We start from the raw sequence: 24,284 nt of genomic DNA on the forward strand, positions 1-24,284 counted from the left end.
CGCATGATCTCAGAAAAACAAATCCTTGAAATTTTATCTAATTTCGTCCAATTTCAGTCATTTAGGCATTTGGTGATTTATTTGGCCAAATTTGTGAATTTCACCGAAACTTTACACCCTGCTCATGATCCACGACTTAAGTAGAATCCAAACTTACTGGAACCTTTTTGAAATAATGATAATATTAAAGAAGCTAGATTGATTCTCAAACGTAAAACTGATTGATCCGACTTGCTTGATCCATGTGTTTTTTAACTGAGAGATTAGTCGAGGTATGCATAAGCTGGCTGCATGAATGAACTTCAAATTTAAAATAATAATAATAATAAATAAACAATATTATTTCACTATAAACATAAATTCAAAAATACTTTATTGTGTTTGGTGGTGTGATAAAATCTCTTTCATTTATAACAATTAATTAATATTTTTACCAAACATTTCTTTAGATTCCCATATGAGACTGTTTCTTCTACCTTCAAGATAACACTATCGTTTTTGTTAAAAAAAAAAAAAAAAAACGTAACACCAAGGTTTAAAGTATCTCACGTATACATACGATATTAATTGATACGTATCCATATTGGACCAAACCGATACGATACATCTCGATACGTCTCTCCATTGAATTACACTAAAATACATTAGTCAGAGCGATACAATACTCGATACAGGACGATACGTCTCTTAATCACCTGACCGATACTTTAAACCTTGGGTATATTACCCCAAATGATGGTGCCTAAACTCTTATTACACCCATCTTATCAATGTTTTGAGGTAGACTTCCTTCTCCAATGTATAGTAATAATATTAAATGCAGAAAATTTAGAATCTATAGATAGGGTGTGGAAGTTCACACGGCTTTCCATATATGTATGATGTCTATTTTGTCTCTTAATAGAGTTTAAAAATCAGAAGACAATATTATTTGCATTTATAAAAAAAATTATGAATACCCATTTTACCCTTCTAATACCTATAACTGCATATGAAACCCAAATAGAGAGGAAGTTCTTATGAATTTTTCATGTGATTTTTTTTTTCTTTCTAAAAGTAAGACTAAAGAGAAAACAATTGATTTGAGACTAATTTTCTTGCCATGGTAATCTAAGGATAGTATTGTAATTTGATAAAAAGGTAAATAACTAAAGAGAAAATTTCAGACCACGTCATTAGTTAATTAGAAGAACTTACCAGAAGGGCATTAGTAATTGTAAATAAAATTGAAGATTGAATTAATAATTTTAAAAAATACAAGAAATAAAATAACAATTAAACTGTAATACAGAAAACGACAATTATCCTTTTTTCTCTTTGACGGTGTCTGAACTCTGAGGAATGCCATATCTGGGCCTAATTATATTTGGATAATACTTTATTAAGTTCTATAGATGGACAAAAGTTGATAGAGAATACATTTAGTAATTTTTTTTTTGTTGGGAAATCTATTGCTCTTTTTCATGCATCTCTCGGAATTATGATTCAATATGGGGGGGGGGGTCGAAGAATAGAAGTTCAGATTGGGAAAGCACCAATATTTTTTTATCACACATATTGTGTGGCCCCTTATAAGACCAATTGGGGTATTACCTATGAATTATATTAAAGAATATGTTCACATATATTTTGTGGGGCCTACATATATTTGACAAAAATAGGTAAATTATTGATAATGATATTCTTTTCAACAAAATTAAAATTAAAAAAAAATTGACTTTAACCTTAACCCTAAAAAGTCAACGCAAACCAAAATTTTTTTTTTAAGTAAGAGATGCTAATTAACGGTAGTTAGTTACTTTACTAACTATAGACATTTTATTTCACAATATAAAATCAAATAACAAAATTGCAAAAGAAATAAAGAAACAAATAATATAAAATAAAAAAATGAGAAACAAGATATAAATTGAGAAATAGAAAGAGTACCCAATTGTAGAGAAATTTTTTTTCTCCAAATTTTGCTTAAACCACGTTTATAGAAATGGAAGAATAAATATGAAAAAAAGAAACAGAAGAGAGAGGAGAGATGAGATATGAAAGAATAAATAGGGATTGAGGAGTTTCTAATTAGAAATGACATTTTAAATATCTAATAAGAGTGTTTTTCAAAAATTTTCTTTAACCCATGTTTATAGAAAGAAGAGAGAATAAATAGGAAGAAAACACGTGAGAGAGAAAAGAAGGGAGAATAAATAGAGATTGAGGAGTTAGATTCTAGATATGGATGACATTTATATCTATTATTTTACCTTTCAAATTTGTTTTCAATATGGGGGTCAAATAGTGAAATTTCACATGTAATAAGAAAAAAAAACTGAAAAAATAAAAGAAATTAATATAAAAATGAGAAAATAAAGACAATTATGAAAAAAATCTAAAAATTCGGGGGAACCATCGCCTTTTCTTATATTCCCCACTCTTCCAATGTTGTAGCGGACTGTTTAGCCCATCGTGGCATTTCACTTGGTTCCAGGTGTTTCTGGCCTGTGAACGCTCCCTGGTTGCAAGACTTGATTGCTCTTGAATCGGGCCCTGTTGTTCCTCCATTTCCCTCTTATGAATAAAATCACCTTCCACCAAAAAAAAAAAGGGTCCGCCTCTGAATCCCTCCCAATCCAATCTACCCATTTTATTTTATTACATAAAACATGTTTTCGCTCGTGATTACCCAAGTCCACTATTTTATACCCCCATTAATCTTATGGTTTTTTTGTTTTGTTTCTTTTTTTCTGTTTTGGGTATGATCTTATGGTTTAATATCAACACACTGTGGCTTCACAAGAAGTAGTATCGCCTCGATTCATAGAGAAGGTGTGGCTCTACAATTATTTATGTGGTTGGATGAAAAATATTCATTATAGGCCTCATACTAATAATCCATGTAATTTCATGAGAAGCACTTTGTGGTTTCGTAATTCTTCCCATTTCCTTTCGTTCCCTTCTTCCACTATAAGTACACCATTAGATTCTTCTTTCTTTTAGGTTCAATACATTTTTTTCACTCACAAAACCCGTTTTCTATTGTGTTCTCTACTCTCCTCTTTTTTTTTTTTTTTTTTTTAACAAATGATTTTTATATATAAGGAATGGAGATATTATATATGATATCTACAAGGTTAAACCCACGATCTCTTCACTTAGAAGTATGGTTTTCCTAGTCGACCAACTATGCATTGATTTTTATATCATTTTCTTCATCTTGTTGGAATAATTTTGTTTTCAGAAACATCATTTTTTTAAACCACGGTGAGAATTGCATAATATAATAAAAGAAAAAGATCAAACCAATTTTTGAAAGAACGACGACCAAAATTGCTCTTCCCTAACAAACGATTGCAGCGGACTAAGGGGCGCCTCAACATCGAGGTTAAGCTCATTGATCGACGGCATTATGGAGCACCTGCCATGGCTGGAACCCTTTTAAGAGCATTTGAATCTCTTCCATTAGTTCAACAATGATCCAAGCAGCAACGGCTTCTTCTTGAATGGCTTGCATGGCATTCAAAGTATCGCAATGAATCTCCATAGTAGAAAAATTATGTTTCCTGACTTCTAGAATACCACAATTGATGTCTCTCAATTCACATGATAGAATGTTGTTCTTTTTTTCTTCTTATTTACCCTTTTCTCCCTTCTCTTAGTTTGGTATTGTATATCTTTGACGTTAGAACAAAGATCAATCAACCAAGGAGTGGAATGGAGCCAAACAGTCACGCCTGATAGGGACTGCGACTTCCAGGCTAAGAATTCAACTACATGGTTGATCTTCCTAGAAATAAAAGAGAAAGTACATTGCAAAAAAAAAAGGATTGCAAGTGCAGAATATCAGAAATTATGGGGTCAACAGACAAAGGTCTTGGTCTTTGGGGGTGTTGAAGTAAATTGATGAGCTCTCGACAGTCTAGTTCCACCATAATGTGTTGAACGTCTTCACTTAAACTATATAGGAGAGATGATCTAAGTGCTAGAGCTTCTCGTTGAAGTGCCGATGATCCAATTATGGGGTTTGAGACCGCAGAGATGATGTTTCCCATATGGTCTCTAATGATTAAGCCCAAGCCCAACATTTTTTTTCTTCTTTTGAATAGGCCGTATCATAATTAATTTTGAAGGTATCTGGGCTTGGTGGTGTCCAACTGACCTCCAAAGTATTTGATAGTTGACCTTGGTGGGCAGGGCTTGTCTGTTGGGCCGTGGGCTTCTTGGATGACCAAACTTCTATAGTAGAGCTGAGGAATTTTTTTTTTCCAAAATGAAATGAGGAAAGGACTAACGCGCGTAAGAGAATATTAATAAATGACCTCCTAAATTTACTACTTAAAGAAGAAAAAGTAATCATCGTTCGGAATTCTCTGGAACAATCTTGCTCAGTTCTTGATCTTTGTTGAACAACTGAGTCTGCAATTGCGACAATTTATTGATTTTATGTTTAATCATCACGTTTCACCCAGACGAATAAGGTAAGACATGAATACAACTCCAGAAAATCAGATGTGAGAGTGCTGATGAATATTCCTTACAAGTTCGAGCTTTTAAGTGTCGAAATTTGCATGTTCATTGACTATTTTTCGCTGCTCTCATGGCTGAAGCCCTTGCTATCAAAGAAGTTCATAAACGGATATACATTGAAAGTCAGTGTTTCTGGTGTCAGCCGGAAGCTTGGCGGATCATATTCTCTTCTCCATTAACGATGGGAAAGAATGAACAAAGAAATGGGTGCCTTGTTTCTATTTTCTTTTGCTTTCTAATTTCTAGGGTTCAGGCATGCATTTCAATCAATTAGACTTCATTGTCCATTTCATGGGTAACCCCAGAGCATAAGATCCACAGCTTTTCTATGTTCTTGATCTAATCTTCTTCTTGAAGGGAATCAATTTCAGAAGAAAACAGTCACATTCATCTTCGAGCTTAAAAGAAATAAAATAACACTATTCAATTAACCATCTGTCATTAATTTTTTTTTTTTTTTTTTTTTGTCATTCTGTAAAATCGTGACAATACTTAATCAAACATTTAAAGAAAAGAATAAAGAACAAAACACCAACGTTCATCAACCCGATTAAACCAAATAGGTTTCATTATGAGATTACTTAATCTTGAGAACACGAGTATTTAATAGACCTATATCTCACTGACCTTCATCATTTATCAACCAATTCACTAATTGTATGTTCTGTGAGTCACTTCTCAATTGATGTTTGGTTACACCAATTTTTAAAGAGTGTGGATCATCTCTCGTGATAAGAAGAATGTTTTTTTAACGGCTTTATAACCACAAATACATTGGAGTTTACAAGTAAAAAATAATAAAAGAATTTTAAAAAGTGAGATCCATCATTCGTACCCTGTGGTCCTCATGTAGTCTACATGTGATCGAAAACTGTCGAACACGCTCCCTATCATAGAGATGATCTGGACTCATTTTTAAGTCCAAACACCCACTTGTCCTTTAATTTCATGTGTACCGTACCCCGACGGCTTACCACCACAAAAAACAGGGGCCCAGGGGTGGTGATTGAAGTGTTTTATTTTTTTTGTTAATATTTTCAGGGTGGGCCTCACCATTTTTGTGGTGGAAAAACCGTCGGGAAGCATAATCCAGATTCCTTCCTTATCCCTTCCCCACTGTACACTCTGCCATCCCCGCAGTCGTTCTCTTTTTTAAATGTTACAGAATATTTTTTTTGGGATAGAAATATTACAGATATTCCCTTGGATTTTATTATTTTTAAAACACTCTACGTATGTACTCATGATGATTGGAAGCACAAACTTTGTCCAATAAATGATCTCTTAAATTTACTATTTAAAGAAGAAAAAGTAATCATCGTTTCGAATTCTTTCTGAACAATCAATCTTGCTCAGCTCTTGCTTCTTGCTATTTGTTGAAGGGTTGAATCTGCAAGACTACAACTGCAACAATTTACTGATTTTATGTTTAGACATCACGTTTCAAGCAGACGAGTTATGTAAGACATGAATGTGTCTCCAGAAAATCAGGTGTGGATTGTTGATGAATAATCTTTCCTTATAAGTTGGAGCTTTTTGGTGTCAAAATTTGCGGGTCGATTGACTATTTTTCAGAGCTATGACGACTGAAGCTCTTCCCGTCAAAGAAGTTCATTTCACAGCCGCAGATCTTGGTCATAAACGAATATACGTTGTTGGAAGTCAGTTTTTCTGGCCTCACCAAGAAGCTTGGCAGATCAAATTTATTCTTGTCTCCACAGCTTTTCTTTGTTCTTGGCCTCATACTTCTATCTGGTCGTCTTTGTCTGTCTCTCTTCTTGTTCTTCTTCTTCTTCATCTTCCCTTCTGCAACCCCACCGGACCCTTTCTTGCAATCTCTCATCCCGATCTGATCTAAGATATAAAATCTCATATCTTTGTTTTCGTGGTTTCACATGTACAACCAGAAAAGGTGAATAGTCTCTGATGCTACTGTATTTTTACTTTTGTACTATGAATCTGTGTTAAAAGTGTTTTTTGGATATGGTTTTTTGTTCTTACAGTGATATAGTTTTCTCTTGCTCATCTTCATCAAGCTTCAATTAATCCAGCTCTAAGTTTAAGGTAACTTTACATATTCCTCTAGATTAATATGTTTTTGTTCTTTCCCTATATCACCACTATACACGTTGCAGATTAGAAAATTGTTCATTGTTTTCTACCCATCTGACTTGTCTCCTCATTACATGAAAAAACTCAGGCTTTTTAGTGCCACACAACTTTGGCGGGTTGGCTTTGCTAAAAAATCAGGATTTTTTTTGGATCTTGTTGTTCTGCCATTTCAATTCCTGGTAGTCTCATTTCTTGATCAAGGTAGATTCTTTCAATCTGTGGTTAACTTACTTTTTTCCCATTTGAAGAAGACAATCTTATTCTTGTTTGAGTTGTTTCCTTGCATTATGTAGTCGTAGCTTGGTTAGATTACATACACGGGTCTAGGTTCTGGAGTCAGTTTGAGGGTTGTTTTAGTGTATTCTATTGATCAGTTAAGTTACTTAAGTAGTCGGCTGGTTGCTTTTGGTGTAAGAAATTTATGGTAATGTTAGGAATCATACTTGGAGTGCTTGCATACTTAAGAAAATACCGTAGTCGCTAAGATTGATTACCAGAAGAGTGCTGCTTGAATTTTTTTCTGTTCAAGGAAAACTTCAAAAAACATTCTTTTACATGAGAGCAGGTGAAAGAATTCAAGATTCATATTTGGTTTGAAACTATATTTACTTGCCAATGAGGTAAGTAATTTTAATTATAGAAGTAACTCATGTGTTTTACAGAAATAAGACTCTTTAACATCAGTCACAAGTAGTTGAGATAAGACTCTTTTCAATTAGGTTGAGAAAGTATAGGGCTTTCAAAATTTGAAAATATTTGAAGTATTTTAATGGATTTTTGTCCGACTCTCTTTATCATCCCCCCCCCTTCAAAGTTTTTTTTTTTTTTTTTTTTTTTTTTGGGGGGGGGGGGGTACCACAATAGTTTGGATCGATGTTTGAGAAAGATTTGTGCCATCAATCCCTTTGTAAAGGTGTCTACTATCTGCTTCTATGATTGCATGTATTGAACTCTGTGAGTGTTGTTGAGTACCAAGTCTCTAATAAAGTGGCAATCAACTTCTATGTACTTCGTCTTAGCATGCATCACTGGATTTGCAGACATTTGAGTGGCTGAGATGTTATCACAATAGTCTAAAAATGGCTTGAGAACCTGAATATTGAGATCTCGTAGTAGATAGGACAACCAGAGAATTTAAGATGTTGTCACTGCTAGGGCTTTGTATTCTACTTCAACACTAGAACGTGATATTGTAGGTTGTTTCTTGGAAGACCATAAGATCAAATTACATCCTAAAATGTACAAAAACCTCCTATGGATCGGCGTGTATCTGGACATCCTACCCAATTTGCATATATATTTGCTGCCATAAGATTAAATTGTATAGGTTTGAGAAAAAACTATTGCCCCCACAGTATGTTTAACATACCTTAGAATTCTGTTGGTAGCTTGGAGATGATGATCTGTCGGTTGGTGCATAAATTGGCATACTTGGTTGATTGCAAAAGAAATATCTAGTCTGGTTATGATTAGGTATTGCAATGCACCAACTATTCTTCGATATTCAGTGGGATTTACCAATGGTTCACCAGTTGTTGTCGATATTTGGATCGAGAATCAACAGGAGTGATACATGGCTTTGCGGATTCCATTCCAGTGGTTTGAAGAAGATCCAAGGAGTACTTGTTTTGAATTAATAAGATGCCAGAGGAATCACACTTTGCCTCAATACCCATAAAATAGTGTAATGGGCCTAAGTTGATCGTAGCAAATTCTTTACTGAGTCTTTAGATGATGGCATGGATTGTATTGAGATGCTCCATTGTTAGGATGATATCATCCACATATAATAGTAGCACAATTAATCCATAGGAAGTGGTGAGCGTGAACATGGATGTATCAGCTGAACTTTGACCGAAATCTTCATGAACCAACTAAGAGGCGAAGTGTTGGAACCAAGCATGAGGTGCTCGGCAAAGGCCATATGAAGCCTTTTTCATATGGCAAACATGGTTTGACTTGTCAGTTGAAATGAAGCCCTGAGGTTGTTCCATGTATTCATCCTTTGTGAGTGTACCATTGAGAAACGCATTTTTGACATCCAGTTGGTGAATTGGCCAAGAGTTGGAAACTGCTAAGGTAATACAATCCAGAAACTCCTTTTTGTTCAAGGGTGTGTGGACATGGAATTCTAGAAAGAATTCCATTTCATCAAGAACAATTTTGAAAGCTCCTTTAGTAAGTTCATTGGCTCCATCACTTTGGAAATACTTTGTCAATTCCACTTAGTCAGTATCCATCCACTCAAATAACCGACGAAGTGATCCACAGCCACAAGATTTGATTTCAAGTCACATTACACACAATTCCACATAATAACACAATCATGAGCAAGAACAAATCAAATGTTTAATATTAGAAAATAAATATCAAAAGTATTCAAGGATCTTAGAAGGATCTCAAATCAAATAAGCGAAGGAAAGTCAAATCTAATAAAACTAATCATCAAAAGAAATATGAACTGAAAAGAATAAACTAGAACAAAATCTATTTCTTCTATTGTTTTGCCTGCTTCTCCAAGCATCTTTACACTTGCATCTTTGGGTCAATGTCTAAATCATAGTCCCAACGGCGCATTAGGCGTCCCCTGTCATTGTTGATCGAGGTTGTAATAGTACTCCATAGTGGTACTTGGATCTTACCACGAGCCACAATCAGTTCCATTGTTTCCTCAACTATATAATCAAGGAGAAATATCTCCTAACTCGAGCTCAGGATTTCTTCTTCACTTGTATGGACATCTAAAAACAACAAACCACGAAGGGATGAGTTCCAAGGAACTCATCGAGTAATTCATATAAATATGCATATCCTAAAATCATTCAAAAAGTAATAACAATAATATGCTAACATGGTACAGAGTGTCAACATTATACAATGTGATGTAATGATGCTCCTATACGTTAACCGATGCAGGTCTCCTTCTAGGTAGACACACATTAAGATATAACATTAGCCTCCTCTAGGTAGGTCTCATCACTCTAAGCCCTCACAGACTAGTTACCTCTATTCGGATCCCAGGTAAGTGGGTATAGTCACTTCACATCTTGGCTAGGGTTTAGGTCACTAGTTACCATTGGCATGATGAATGGTCAGGGAAAATCCTAGCCCAATACAAGTCATCTACTCAATCATATCATTTTAGGTTCAGATACTACTCTTATGGCGTATAGTTATTATTGTGGTGTATATCCTTATTATTGTTATTTGAATAACATTAGTTTTGATTCAAATGAAATTAAAAAAACTGAGTTGTCCCATCCACCATACAAGAGGAGGTGGTACTAGTAGGATTGAAAGATTCAAAGCCCTTGGAAGTTTGTTTCAGGCTAATATTCCTTCAAACTACTAGTTATACTTCTGCTTCTATTTTTTAAAACTGTCGATATCTCATCTGAATTGCATTTGTTTCAGGTAGACAATGTTGCTTTCCATCTCTCAGTTTCCAAATGGTATTTCAGTAGTTCCTCTCTTCTATTTTGTAAAACTATCGAATCTCTCCTTTTAATTGTAAGCCCTCTTTCTGTCTCTGTAGATGTAAGCATAAGTTAAGTATTTTGAGTATCTTAATGGTAAGATAGTCTATTCAATTAGAGGATCTAAGTCTAAGATTATACAATTCAGACCTGATTTGAGTAAGATATTGACAGGATCTTTGATCGATAGTTGTTGTCAATCACCTGTTTAAATTTGGTCGCAATTTTATATACGTAATTTAAGTTTTACAAATGTTAAAATTGTTATAATGCCAACATGAGTCCCTATCAGCTGCCTTTTTATGTTAAATAGCCACTGCTTCCCAGGTCACTGAAGATGTCAGTACTGTTTAGTACTGATATTTGAGGCTAAAGCTCTAAAACTTTTCAGTGACTATGTTTCATTTTGACTGTTGACAAAATTATCATTAATACTAAGAAATAAATGCATGTGTTTTTGAATTACACCTTGGACAATTCAGGGCTTGTACTTTCTGAAGCCTTGTCCTCCTTTCTGTAAAGGATAAGTCTCTGAATTCATTTGAATTCATTTGAATTCAGAGACTTATCCTTCACACTTTCTGATATAGGCCTTGAGCATGATGTGTTAGAGACCATCTCTCCCACGGGTTTCACCAGTTCAATCTCTTGAACCCCAAACAAGAGAAACTCAGTTCAAAACCAAAGGATCATTGCTGAAAAAATCTGTCAACTTAAAACACAAGGAACGAAAAAGAAGAGTAAAGCAAACAAACAGACAAACAAAACAAAAGAGCTGTGTGTGTCTAGAGAAAGAGAGAATCACCTCCTCTGCTGGCGCAGATCTTAGAGAGAAGAAGCAAAAGAAATAGATGGTTGTGTGGTGTTAGCTCACAGATTAGAGAGTAGCTGTCCGGTTGATTCGGGTTTAGATTATGTGTGGGCCCCATAAAATATATGTGAGTCTATTATTTAATATAATAAAATAATTCATAGGGCCCCCCAAAGGGTCTTATAAGAGCCCACACAATTTGTGTGGCGAAAAACCATTGGTGTTTCTTCAATCTAGACTTCCATTCTTCGCCCCCCAATATTGAATCCTGATTCCGCCCCTTTACCATTTCTTATATTTAGGAGGGGTGGAAGCTTTGTGCAGGCTTGGGAGGTTCAGCCCATTTTTACACCTTAGGAGTTCTTCTGGCTTTCTCGGTGTTGCTGGGTGGAATTTCTGAACACTTAAGAATAGGAGAACAGCTTTTATATGTAAATGCAATAATAAGCTACACAACGCCTTGATTTGTAGGACTTGATCAATATATACGTAGCCATATATATCTCTCTGTGAATAGGTAAACGAATATAAGTATTCTGACGATGGAAATTTTCGTCAGGATAAGAATCTAATTCTGACTTTATAGATCACTCAGTTTTGATCTATCACTCTTAAACTTGTTGCTGATGTTACAACTAAGTATCCTCCTATACTTTTTCTAACCCTAAACACAGCGTCACAGCTGTGATAATTTAGTAAAATATCATACCTAGCTACTATATATATTGCAAATGGATGAACAAACCATTTCATGGGTATTTTATCAAGACTTAAAGAGTTGATGTCTTTGTTAGAGTAAGATGTGAAGCTTTTGGACTCTGAATGATCACCATACCATGATCCATCCAGCTTGATCTTAAAATGAAAATTTTTGAAAGCTAGAAAGCTTCTCCAAATTCTTCAGTTTCTTTTATCTTGTAAGAATATTCTTCCAGGTAGTTTTTATCATGATCAGGCCTGCAGTGATCTAAATATTCATACAAAGTTACCAAGGCATTGTCTTAGATGTGTTATATTTCAGTTTTGGATATTTTAGTCCTGGCAAATAGAAACCTTGCATGAACAACTTCAGATAAGACTGATTCGATATTTCAGTGTTGGCAAATAGAAAAGTTGCACGAACATCTTCAGATAAGATTGAATCTTGCAGTGTGCTGTGGAAGATCATAATATAAGCAATGTGGTCATCACTTACCTGGTAGAGAAAGGTGGAGAAAGCATATGCCTGAGCTGAAAAGGAAGGGCAAAGAAGAAAAAAGAAGCAGAATGTCTACCACCTTCACGCATGAAGCTTTCAAATTCCAACATAACTAATGATCCCTGTTCCTTGGACATAACCCATATCGGCTAATGTAATTCCATTATTCAAGTAATATAGTTTGTGGGCCTTTGAGGTAAAACATGCCATGCTTGTGCATCTAGAAAGGGAAGGACTCTTGAGAGTGTAGAAGAAAGAGAATGGATTGATGTGTATATTTGGCCTCTAAAGGAGAATGCGTTGGAAATATTGCAGATTTAGTATGGACTTAGATATTCCTATACTATTGTTCTTTGGATATGTAGTTCCCATAGATGTTTCGCGTATGAAGCTCTCAACTTATCCAAGTTATTGTTATTATGGAGCTTATAATTATTGTTTAGGACTTCTGCATCTTAGCATTGGTTTTGTTAAGAATACGATGCTACATGTCTCATGTATTTTCCAATTCAAGCTAAAGTAGGTGACTTTTTGTTTTATCTTTTTGTTTTGCAAAGCTTGGAACTGGATTCAGTATCATGGTCTCAAAAAGAATTCCATCCTTGGTGACTATGTTTGCACTCCTCTCATGTGGATATGTTCTTCGATCTTATCAGGAGGTTTTTGGTTCTTGCATCTCCAGCTGCCATTCGTTTTCTTTTGCACTTTTTGAAGGTGTGTTAATTCTTGCTCATTGCCTTTGATTTGGTTGCAGCCAAGTTATTGTTATTATGGAGCTTATAATTATTGTTTAGGACTTCTGCATCTTAGCATTGGTTTTGTTAAGAATACGATGCTACATGTCTCATGTATTTTCCAATTCAAGCTAAAGTAGGTGACTTTTTGTTTTATCTTTTTGTTTTGCAAAGCTTGGAACTGGATTCAGTATCATGGTCTCAAAAAGAATTCCATCCTTGGTGACTATGTTTGCACTCCTCTCATGTGGATATGTTCTTCGATCTTATCAGGAGGTTTTTGGTTCTTGCATCTCCAGCTGCCATTCGTTTTCTTTTGCACTTTTTGAAGGTGTGTTAATTCTTGCTCATTGCCTTTGATTTGGTTGCAGCCAGGTAAATCTGTTACTTTGCATATTTTGAAAGTGATAAAATGCTACTTTAGCTAGAGTGGGAATGCTTGAACGTTTACAAGAGGAAAGTTGGTCAAGCTGCAAAATCAAGGGCACATCTTCTCCAGGTTTTGGTTAATGCCAAGGTTGAACTCTCAAGACTTCATAGATATATTATAATTAATTTTTTGTCTGTCTATGTGTATGTGATTGGGGTTTAGATTAACAATGTAATATCAACTAGAGTACAATAACTTTGTAGTTTTTGCCTATTTTTTATATTTTTTATACAAGTAGACTTGATTAATAGATATTTTGTATTTATTTTTCTTAAATTTTATTCTTCTCAAGATTCTAGTCTCTTGAAATTTTAGTATCTATGTATTCTAGGAATAAAAAATACAATATATTGGATTCAAAAAAACAAAACAAAACTTCATAATTCGTGGTGGTTTTCCATAAACAGCCACTACAGAAACCCTAATTATTAGCTCTCCTTTCGTCACTATGTATAAGACAAGTATACTTGACATTTGTGTAAATTTCTTCATACAAGTTGAAATTAAGTCTGTCTTCTTCATCCATGGACTTAGCACATCACATTGTTGTGTTTGTGTTTCTTCTATTTTGTTTTTCCCATAATTTCTTATCATTGATTCTGACAAAACCCTTTTACTATGTTGCCAAATTTGAATCTTTAACGAAGAGACTACATGAATAAGCACACAAAATAAGACAACAACTGTCTCATTTCATTTTTTTTTTTTTTTTTAAATTTACTTTATTAAAAGAAAAGATGACAACACCACTGTGCATGGCACCAGGAGGTGTCTAATTATTTCAAAGTTTTGTAAGGACACAAGCTCAAAACACTATAAAGACTCAACTAGGGTGCTCATGGCACCTGCTGCAAAGCAGAAATACAAAACCAGACAACCAAAAGAAAGGCATACAGTATAAACCTAGACAGGTAGGAACACTCCTAAAACGTGAATCTCGCCCACCAAAAATGATCCATAATGTTGGCGGCAGCACTGAAGCACAACTCCCCAATTATTAAACCAAGCAGAGATTAAAAACCCCACATCCATCAGAATACAAAGTCGAAGCTATATATAATCAGGACGCTGGAAATTCAAAAATTTAGGGCTCGGATGAATCGCAGCAGTCGAAGATAGCGAGGCGGCAACATAATTTCCCTCCTTTGAAGTGTGGCAGAAGAATACCTTTTCAAAATGGTCCTGAAAATCTAGAATCTCGTTGATGATCAAAGATATCTCAGTTGGACAGTCTAAGCTGATAGAAGAAGATGACCCAGTAGGGTTTGAAGCACCAAATTGAGTCAAAATGTCGATAATCATCTCACAAGAACTTTCAATATATATTCGGAGATGCTCACGATCTGCTGCAACTAAAAGACCTTCTTTGATAGCAAGAGCTTCAGCCTTCAAAGCATTTGAATACCCAACATCCCTATGAAAACAATTTATAAAAACTCCATTGGCATCACGACACACTCCCCCAATACCAGCAGGTGTTGGCATTCCATGACCAACTCCATTAACATTGTACTTTAGAAAATCGCTTGGTGGTGGAGTCCAGGCCTCCAAAACAGGTACACTTGTAAGATCCCTAATCGTATGCGACTCAGAACCTGCAAAAGAGAAACAGAAAATCTATGGCAGCTCTTAAGAAATTTTCGAGGGAGAAAGGAGGAAGGGGAAAAAAATAAACGAAACGAACTTTTTATTTTCTTTTTTTTTTTAAAAAGCATTCCGTATTTCTGACAAAATCAAAACCCTAGTTGCCACCTCTCCTCCTCTCTTTGTGCAACTAGGTTTCTTCTTTTGTTGAAAAAAAAAACAAACAAACAAAAACTAGGGCTTTTTCTCAAACACATGCATACTAGCAGAAGAAATTAAGAAGGGAGAAGAAGTTTTTGGTATTTGCGTCTTACCTTGTTTGGCTCTCTGAAGCGCCGCAGCAAAAGTGGAAACCTTCTCAAGATGCTCGGGAGTTTGTGCAACAATCGATGATTGCTGCACGCTCACTCTAAGTTGTTCCAGGTTCTTCAAAATTCGCGTATTGGCCAAGTGGTTTTCGACTATTAGCTCTTGCAGGCAGAGACGAACAAGGTCAGCATCCAACTTGGAAATCTTACGGGAGTAACAGCACTTCCCGACGGCGCATCCAGACGGAATTTTTTCGCACTTTTTCACAAGAACTTTTGCCTCCTCTAATTTCTTTTCTATTTCCTTGAGAACCCTCTGATTCGAACACCATGTACCGCCTTCTTTAAACAGATGATCCATCGACACCAGAGTAAGTTGCAGCTGCTCAAGGTCATGCTTGAAAGCTTTTTTACGATTCTTCACCGTACATACCAGCTCCATCACCTGTTGAAGAACAGTAAACAGCACGGGCAGGACAGTAAAGCTGATCATTCTGTATGACTTCAGAATAGCACTGTAGTGAGTCTGCAGTAGAAGAAAATACCACTGCACTAGCAGACTTTAAAGACTCATAAGAGAGAGCTAGGCTGGGATTATAGATAAGAAGAAGTTTCCAAGAAACAGCCTCACGCAATTTCGTTCTTGACGGGCAAGTTAAAAAGACTTCTAATGAGAAGGATCTCGATCCAGCTAGAAATAACTCCGGCCAAGTCCATCGAAATTGGTTGTGGTTGTCAATAGACTGATTTCCGATAAAATATCAATGCATCTGTGATGTGATAGGGAGGGTGTGGATGTTTATCAAGTGGGTTGACATTAACTTGTGTAGAAGACGAAACCCAATCCAAGGATTCAGGTAATTCATCTAAATCACCTAAAAGAACAAAACAAACCAAGGATCTTGACAATACAAACCAGTAAGATTGAAAGAGAAATACAAACAACACACAAGAAAATTCCACTATTTCAATCTCCAAAAATTGTATAAGATTTCAGAACTGGTCACACCACCTCTGAAACCTCATGGCAAATGAAATTTCCAGGAAACCAGCATTAAGCAATTTCATGGCAAATGAAATTTCCAGGAAACCAGCATTAAGCAATTTCATTCTTGACGGGGCCTCGGTTAAAAGAGCTTTCAAGAGAGGATTGGAGCAAGCTTTCGACCCAACTGGAAATTTCTCTCCTGCCGCGTCCGTTGAATGGTCTGTTGTGGTCATCATTTCCTCTTTCTTATTAACACGCTTCGAATGTTATTAATTATTAATTTAAACAGAAGCCATACATAATTTATGCAGTAATAAGGAACCACATCCATTTAATTAAGTCCTCAAGCTTCTTTTAGAAATTCCCTATCCTTTTTCATTTTCAAAAATAGAAGAAAAAATATATATTCTTCTTGTTGCATCTAAATGTGACTCTAAAATGATCCAGAATCAATGTAATGGGTAAAATCAAAACCTGTTGACAGAAGTAGAGCAGTAAATGTGATTCTAAAATGAATTACGAGCCAACCTTATAAAATCAAAACCCGTTCACACAAGTAGAGCAGTGAAAATGGAACAATCTCAGTGATCAAGAAGCATTAGGCATGATAAGAAAATTTTTCCTCCTTTCCCTAGTTGTCTCTAATTTGAATTCTTCCCATATTATTTGCTTATCTCATTTGAATTCTTTCATATTATTTCCTCATTTCATTTGAATTATTTCCATTCATCCTTCCTTCCATTAGAATTCTTTCCATACCAGATCATCCTTCCATTTCACAATATCTTAATTTGGCTTGATTGGTTTCTCTATTAAATCATTTCTATACATAGTATTTTTATACAAACATTTTCATGTATTATATATCCATGTTTTATATCTTTTTTTTATTGTTCCTAGTCACCTAACAGCACGGGATGTATACTGCCTATATATTTGAGGTCTCTCATATGACATTATTCAACCATTTTTTCTATTGAGGTTGTGTTTTAATATGGTATCAACCTAACACACGATTCTACATCTTAATTAGCTACGTCTTCTTCTTCCACGTCTTCTACCTAATAAGAAGCTTGCACTAATGAGCAAGTCCAGTAAAAATTGAAACTGCCCCAACATTGATGTGTAAAGAGAGCTCTAAGCCGAGTTGTCAAGAGCTTGAAGAAAGTAAATGAACATTACCAATATAGTAGGTGAAAGATTTATATAGAGAATCTATGTCCAGAGAGAGAGAGAGAGAGAGAAATAAAAGAAATTATAGGATATTCATGCAAAGGTGATTAACATTGGATATTGAATGGTCAAGTGTCCCAATCTTAACCAAATCCAAACTGTGAAAGGATTTTTCTTTTCTTTGGGGGTGATGAAAAGGGTATAAGACCTTGTTTCAGTTAATGTGTAGGACACCAAGACCATCATGCAATACATTTCGGTCTGTCGGATCAAAATCTCAACCTAAATTTCATTTGACCATTAATGTGCATGACTGAAGCAATTTCGAAAGATATGACCGTAAATTGATAACTTTGGAGTATGTGAATCCTCATGTGAGTGCTACCCCAAATAAAAAAAATAAAACATGCATCATACACCATTCAATAAATTTACTATAAATAATAAATTTCAATTCCATTTGAAACCATTTCTCCAAAGAATTCATTTAGGCTTTTGGAATTTGAATTTGGAAACGTTTTTCATGATCGAATTTACCGGAAAACCAGATTCATGATCGACAACCAAACAGAATTGAGAGGGGGGGAAAGAGATCAAATCGCCATCCAAAACCGCATCAATAGTTTTTAGGATGAATTCGATTCTTCCCACCAAACACAATTTTATAAATTATGACTCCATGATTTGAAATCATAATTTGATCTCGATTTTGAAATCCCGCTCGCGCGCTGCTTTTGGAATTTGAATTTGGAAACGTTTTTCTCATGAATTTAGTTTAGCGCTTAACTTCAATGCTCATGGTTCGTTTTTTTCTTGTGTTTTTCTTTATGGGTAGTGATGTTGACATACATGCATGGACGAATCTGAATCCTCCACCCATATGGATTGATCAAAGTCTTCATCAACCGATATAACTCTCATGGAAGAAGACTCTCGATTCACTGGCGAGTGTGGAAGAACTTTTCCCTCAGGAGATAAATACTTGGTGGAAAAGCAATTTAAAATTAAATTATTTAAGTTTAAATAAGGTATGAAAATGTGATTTTGAGAAAAGCAATTTAAAACTTAATTATTCTTCTGTATCATGAGGTTTGAAACTGCTCTAACAACTTTATCTCCACTCACACAATGGACAAGGGTGTGGGACCCTTGACATGTAAATAAGTGTTTGGGTCAAGATGAAAAGTTGGGTCTTTGATTAAATCATGGTCGTAGATTTTACCTTATACAAGAAAACAAATTTTAAGTGAGAATAAACTCGGTTCAGTTCGCACGGTTCACAATGAACCATTAAAAAAATTAAAACTCTATTTAAAAATTTGCTGCTTGGAGCAGTACCTACGCCAAGCAAAATCCGAGTTTGAAACATTCACTGAGTGAATGGGTTGAAAAGTTTTTCTATTTACACGTAAGTCGTTTTTAGTTAAGATTTAATCCAAGGTGAAAATGTGGTTTTGGAAAGTCATTAACGGATAAGATTTATTCTAGTCCTAGAAATATGTAAGGAAAAGAAGGAAAATGAAATGAGCGAAAGGATTAACATAAGGTTTCCTAGCAACGTAAGGATTAACATAAATTTCTCCTTTTTAAAACCACTCTACGAGATTCGACGTACATGCTCATGATGATTGGGAAGCACGAACTTTGTCCAATAAATAACCTCTTGAGTTTACTATTCAAAGAAGAAAAGTAATCATCGTTCGGAGTTCTCTGGAACAAACTTAATTGCTCGATCGGTTCTTGATCTTTGTTGAAGAATAGGGTCTGCAACTGAGGCAATTTATCGATTTGATGTTTAATAATCATGTTTCACCCAGACGAATAAGGTAAGAGATGAATGCAACTCCAGAAAATCAGATGTGGGAGTGTCGATGAATATTCCTTACAAGTTAAAGCTTTTAGGAGTCGAAATTTGCATGGTCGATCAGCTCTCATGGCTGAAGCCTTGCTATCAAAGAAGTTCATAAACAGAGATACCTTGAAAGTCAGTGTTTCTAGTGTAAGCCGGAAGCTTGGCGGATCACATTCTCTTCTCCATTAACGATGGGAAGGAATGAACGAAGAAAAGGTTGCATCGTTTCTATTTTCTTTTGCTTTCTAATTTCTAGGGTTCAGGCATGCATTTCGATCAATTAGACTTCATTGTCCATTTCATGGGTAACTCCAGAGCATAAGATCCACAGCTTTTCTATGTTGCCTAATTATGAGAAAGATCCGTGCTAATGCATATCTCCTGATTCCTGAATTATATCCTCCATCAGCTTCTCTTGTATGCTTTAAAGAACATATATACATATATCCAAGGTAATTTTGTCTATAAAAGAAACTGATCTATAAAAGCTTTCATAACCTAAGGTCCACTCTCAGGGGACGTTTAACGTTTTCAGTAAGTTAAAAATGTGAATTCTTCAAAAGGCCTATGACCTTTTAGGTCTTAACATTTCTTTCTAGATAAGCACGAATCACGATCACTCGCTAATGATTTTTATTTCAGGGACTGAATATTGACTGGTCTGGTCTTATTGAATTTCATTTTTTATTTAATTTATATAATGTTTTATTATATTTAATTATTTAATAATTTTTTAGGAGAGTTGGAAGAGTTACAATATATATAAAGCATCTTTTCAATGTCTATTTGGTTGTCTGAGTTTGAAATTTATGGTCTTTCATTCAGGAACCTCCTCCAAAATTGACGGAGATTCTCCGTGTTGATTTTTAAGCTAGCTAATCTTCTTCTTTTTTCTTTCGTTTCTTTTTTTTTGGTCTTTTGACCCATTTATGTACAAAAAGAAAAAAGCATCCTTTTTTTTAAAAAAAATCAGCATAAATTTTAGGTGTGAGTTTTTTATAGTATAAACCACTTATGGAATTCATCTCTAGTCTCAAAGAGATTCAAACTCTTGATTTTATACTATAAATTACAAATTTTGTTACTAATTAAATCAACCCTTTTGAGATTATATTTACAATATTTATGTTGATCAATACCTAATTACCCTGTGTTCATATCATATCAACTGACATTAATGAAATTGATCAGTCTGATATAGATTCCTATAACCAAAGTGAGTGGACCACAAAAATCATGAATTGGCCAAGCAGCTATCGACTGTTATCTTTTGCAGACAGAAACTATCAAGATCAGCAACAAATTTGGAAATCTTACACTCATCTTTACTAGTTTTATCAATGGTTGGTAGCTTTGGGACAATGATCTTGGTTGATTAAGGGACATAATCTGAATGACAATGGCCAAATTGAACAAAAACGAGGAAAGAGAGAGAGTAGCCATGCATGGAAATCTAATTTCCTAGCTCATAGTGGCAAAGTATACTAAAATTTCATTTTCTTTTTTAATTTTACTCGAGGGTGTTATGCTCGATCATCATTTCCTCTCTGATATTAACTATTATCACGCTTCCAATGTTATTAATTATTAATTTAAACAGAAGCCATACATAAGGAACCACATCGATCCATTTAAGTCCTCTAGTAAATGGACTAGACATCATGGATGACACAATATTAATTTCTTATCATAATGGATGATATCCTTATCATGGAGGGTATATATATATATAGGAACGTCATTTCTCAAGAAGCTAACTTCGTGGCCGACACAGATTGGTAATTCTGGAGTATATGAATCCTCATGAATAAAACATGCATGCATCATATATATGTACCATTCAATAAATTTCGATTCCATTCGAAACCATTTCTCCAATTTGTGAAACAAGCTTATAATTTATAATACCCAAAAAAGAAGGGCTTTGCTTGGGTACCAGGTGATAAATGTGCAGTACCGTGCAACTTACGCATTCTAACTTTACCAGAAAGACATTCGTTTACATAAAAAGAAGGACTTTGCTTGGGTACGTACCACGTGATAAAAGAACAGTACATTGCTTGGTACCAAACTTGACTGGTACCATGCAACCTATGCATTTTTTTGTTAAAGAAACTAAATGAAGCAAAATTGCATTGTTCTTCAAAAAGAAGACTCTAGTTGGACAAAAATAATAATAATAATAATAATAATAATAATAATAATAATAATAATAATAATAATAATAAATAAGACTCTAGATTCACTGGATATGGATATTTTTGGAGATATAGTCAAGGCATTGTTCTTCTAGACTCCTTTATGTGGATATGGGTTTATGATGGTATCAAAAAAAAAAATTGTTTGGATTTCAAAATAGGAAGTTATGTTTTGATGTCAAAAAAAATAAGAATATCGTGTTTTATTAAAATTATTATGTGTGTTTGCCATCATTGAAGTCGAATAATACCCCTTTTATAAAAATAAAAAAAATAAAAAAAAAAAAAAAAAAGAAGAGCAAATTGCAATGGCACCCCAAAATGGAGGTCTTAAAACACTAATACCTACCCCACTTTATATTTAAAAAGCACAGAGACCCCAAAACTGAAATAATTTCCTCTCTTTGATTGTGGGTATATAAATACAACGAAACTCCAGCCATGATCAATATGCTCCAGGATTTTGTTATTTTTCAAAAGAATTTTTTACAGGCCATCAATTATTATTAGAGTGAAACTAATGTCTACCTAGCTACTATTATGGTATAAATTATATGAGACCTACAAAAGTTATCAACCGCGAAGAATAAAATAACCTAAATACCCTTACCCTTATATAACCCATTCAAAATTTGAAATTTAAATTACTCAAATACCCTTAGGTAGGTGAAGGGAATCCCTTCACCTATCTTCTTCTCATCTTTAGGCGAAAACCACCACACCTCAAGAATTCTCTTTAAGAATTTATATATCACCAAGGATTCACAAATCATAACAAGGTTTTAAATTTTAATAGAATCTGAGTCGATGAACTAAGTCAAAACCCTGAAAATTAATTATACCCTGAATTAAACTCACACCTGTCTTGTTTCAGCATTTGGAAATGAAGAATAGGCTCAGTTGCGTTATAAAAAGTCTCCATCAAATGTTTGCAGTATTTTGAGGCTAAATTGCCCAGAAGAGAGTTTTTCATCGACACGCTTTAATTGAAAGGTAAAATTGAAATCTCATTCTCTCCCTTCCCTTCCAACTTTATCTCTTTCGTCCTCTTCCGCAAGACTATATTCGTGGACAATTGCAGGAAAGCTTCCTATGGATATGGATGGGAATAATAACAAAACCATATCAACCAATCAATCGATCCTTTCACTTTGAACATTCTACTGGGTCTCCCATCTCCATCAAACTCATTTTGAATACTCTACAAGATTCCACTTGTATATAATACAAATGATTGGGAAGCACAAACTTTGTCCAATAAATAACCTCTTATATTGTCAATTGAGGATTAGTGGAATGGTCTGAGAACCTCCTGTGATCCATCTATTATAGGTCTTTGCATTGATACCAGCATGGAAAGCTATGACTGTTTCATTGAAGTTTTGCAGTGGAGGTGTTTTGAATTTTTATTTTTATTTTTTATTTTTTATTTTTTATTGCCTATGGTTTTCTTATTAATAGAATTTTTTTTATCCGTCAAGGGATTCCACAACTTTGGTGTTTTTATCATTTTATCTGGACCTAGGGAACTTTTTTTTTTTTCTTTTCTTTTTCGATTCAGACAATTCACTTAGAGGGCTGTTGAACATGAAATAAGCCTTGAAATGGTTTATGTATGAACTAGATGATTAATTCTTTGTGACAAAGGTGGTGTCGGCTATGTTCTGCGAAATCATATAGGAGAAATTTTACAGGTAGTCTCTGAACCGGTACTATGCAACTCAGTGTTGGAAGGAGAAGCTATCGCCATGAGAGCTGGATTGATATTTGCACTTTCAGAAAATTGTAATCATCTTCTCGTAGAATCAGATTGTAAAATACTGGTCCAATACATAAATAGTGCTTCCAGCTCCCCTCCCCTATTCTTAGCTCCTCTGGTGGAGGATATTAGGGAGTTATGCTCATCTTTCCTCTCGTACTCATTTTGTTTTGTTCCAAGAGTGATAAACGCAGTTGCGGATGCTCTTGCAAGGAGGGCCCTGTCGATCCCGTGTACGACGGTTTGGCTATTTCCGTTCCTTGGCTTCAGGAGTTATGCTCTCCAGTTGCCTAGGCTGTTTCGCGGGTTGTTTTTTCTTTCGGTTAATAGAAATTTCTTACCAAAAAATAAAAATGATGTTTAATTCTTTTGTGTTTATTTTGTAATTTGGTAAATTTAATCAGCCTAAAGTTGGTTAGCAAATACAAAAATTGGATCTACCTGATTAGCATAGTTGGAGTTCTATCTTGACTGTGTTTTCTTTATTATTTCACTTTCCTAGTCAATTTAAATTATCTAGTCAGTGAAGGGTTGCATTAGGCCTTTCATTTTTAGTGTCTGAGTTTGTTTTTGAGTATTCTGTGTACTGTGGCTGAAGAAAATAAGCATATTTTTGCGCTTTGCTCTGTGAGAGAATGTGGTGAGATGCCACTGATGAGAAACCAAAATATGGTGAGATGCCACTGATGAGAAACCAAAATATGGTGAGAGACTTGGGAGAAAGACTGGGTTACTTAATCCATTCCCATCCTGCACCTCTATTTTCTATTTTCATCATTGTATTACAATTGATTTCATGTTTCATCTGGTACAAGTTCTGCAACCAATTAAGAAATATCTGCTACGTACAGGTTCAACAATTTTTGTCAGCTTTGAACACCAAACCAACATTAAAAACTTTGATTAAGAAGATCCTGCTGGAGATTGGTCCTTCATGATCCAGCCTTTCAAATTGTTCTCATTGATCTAGATTGTGGATGTTAATGCATTAAAAGGTTTCTCATATATTTTCTAGGTTTAAATCATAAAACTATTGGTTATGGTGCATGGAAGATGAATTAGTGCATGTTTAGTGTCTTATATTTTCCTAGTTTTCATGTTTCCTAGATATTGAAAGGTCAATCTTTAGACTATTATTGCTAATGTGGA

The 24,284-nt window shown here is 34.8% G+C and overlaps 2 protein-coding genes across 9 annotated transcripts; one reads left to right on the forward strand and one right to left on the reverse strand.

Annotated features, from left to right (window-relative positions):
• Positions 1-5,661: 5,661 nt before the first annotated feature.
• LOC149014923 (uncharacterized) lies at positions 5,662-13,505 on the forward strand. 8 transcript variants are annotated; one of them, XM_089155526.1, is made up of 6 exons: positions 5,662-6,424; positions 6,516-6,825; positions 10,039-10,076; positions 12,667-12,823; positions 13,018-13,119; positions 13,215-13,505. In XM_089155526.1, the coding sequence occupies exons 2-6, from the start codon at positions 6,699-6,701 to the stop codon at positions 13,220-13,222; spliced, it is 432 nt and encodes a 143-aa protein (XP_089011652.1). In that variant the 5' UTR covers positions 5,662-6,424; positions 6,516-6,698; the 3' UTR covers positions 13,223-13,505. The 8 variants fall into 8 exon arrangements, 1 of the variants encoding a protein (XP_089011652.1); XR_016173452.1 differs by lacking the exon at positions 10,039-10,076 and having other exon boundaries at positions 12,766-12,823; positions 13,018-13,505; XR_016173451.1 differs by having other exon boundaries at positions 6,516-6,576; positions 12,667-13,505.
• An 815-nt stretch (positions 13,506-14,320) lies between these two features.
• On the reverse strand, positions 14,321-15,868 carry LOC149014924 (uncharacterized). Its single transcript, XM_089155860.1, has 2 exons — positions 15,172-15,868; positions 14,321-14,868 (listed from the first exon to the last, which is right to left on the reverse strand). The coding sequence occupies exons 1-2, from the start codon at positions 15,656-15,658 to the stop codon at positions 14,324-14,326; spliced, it is 1,032 nt and encodes a 343-aa protein (XP_089011986.1). The 5' UTR covers positions 15,659-15,868; the 3' UTR covers positions 14,321-14,323.
• Positions 15,869-24,284: the final 8,416 nt, after the last annotated feature.

Source organism: Hakea prostrata, chromosome 5 (genome assembly GCF_041222555.1).
Source record: "Hakea prostrata isolate BN-2017 chromosome 5, UWA_Hpros_2, whole genome shotgun sequence".
In the NCBI taxonomy this organism is placed as follows: domain Eukaryota; kingdom Viridiplantae; phylum Streptophyta; class Magnoliopsida; order Proteales; family Proteaceae; genus Hakea; species Hakea prostrata.

Bases quoted from the DNA above. Each gene is read 5' to 3' on its own strand.
- LOC149014924 (XM_089155860.1), bottom strand. From the start codon at position 15,658: ATGATCAGCTTTACTGTCCTGCCCGTGCTGTTTACTGTTCTTCAACAG. The intron at 14,869-15,171 runs GTAAGACGCAAA...TCTCTTTTGCAG, and splicing joins GCTTCAGAGAGCCAAACAAG to GTTCTGAGTCGCATACGATT.
- LOC149014923 (XM_089155526.1), top strand. From the start codon at position 6,699: ATGAAAAAACTCAGGCTTTTTAGTGCCACACAACTTTGGCGGGTTGGC. The intron at 10,077-12,666 runs GTATTTCAGTAG...TGTTTTGCAAAG, and splicing joins CATCTCTCAGTTTCCAAATG to CTTGGAACTGGATTCAGTAT. The intron at 12,824-13,017 runs GTGTGTTAATTC...TGTTTTGCAAAG, and splicing joins TTCTTTTGCACTTTTTGAAG to CTTGGAACTGGATTCAGTAT.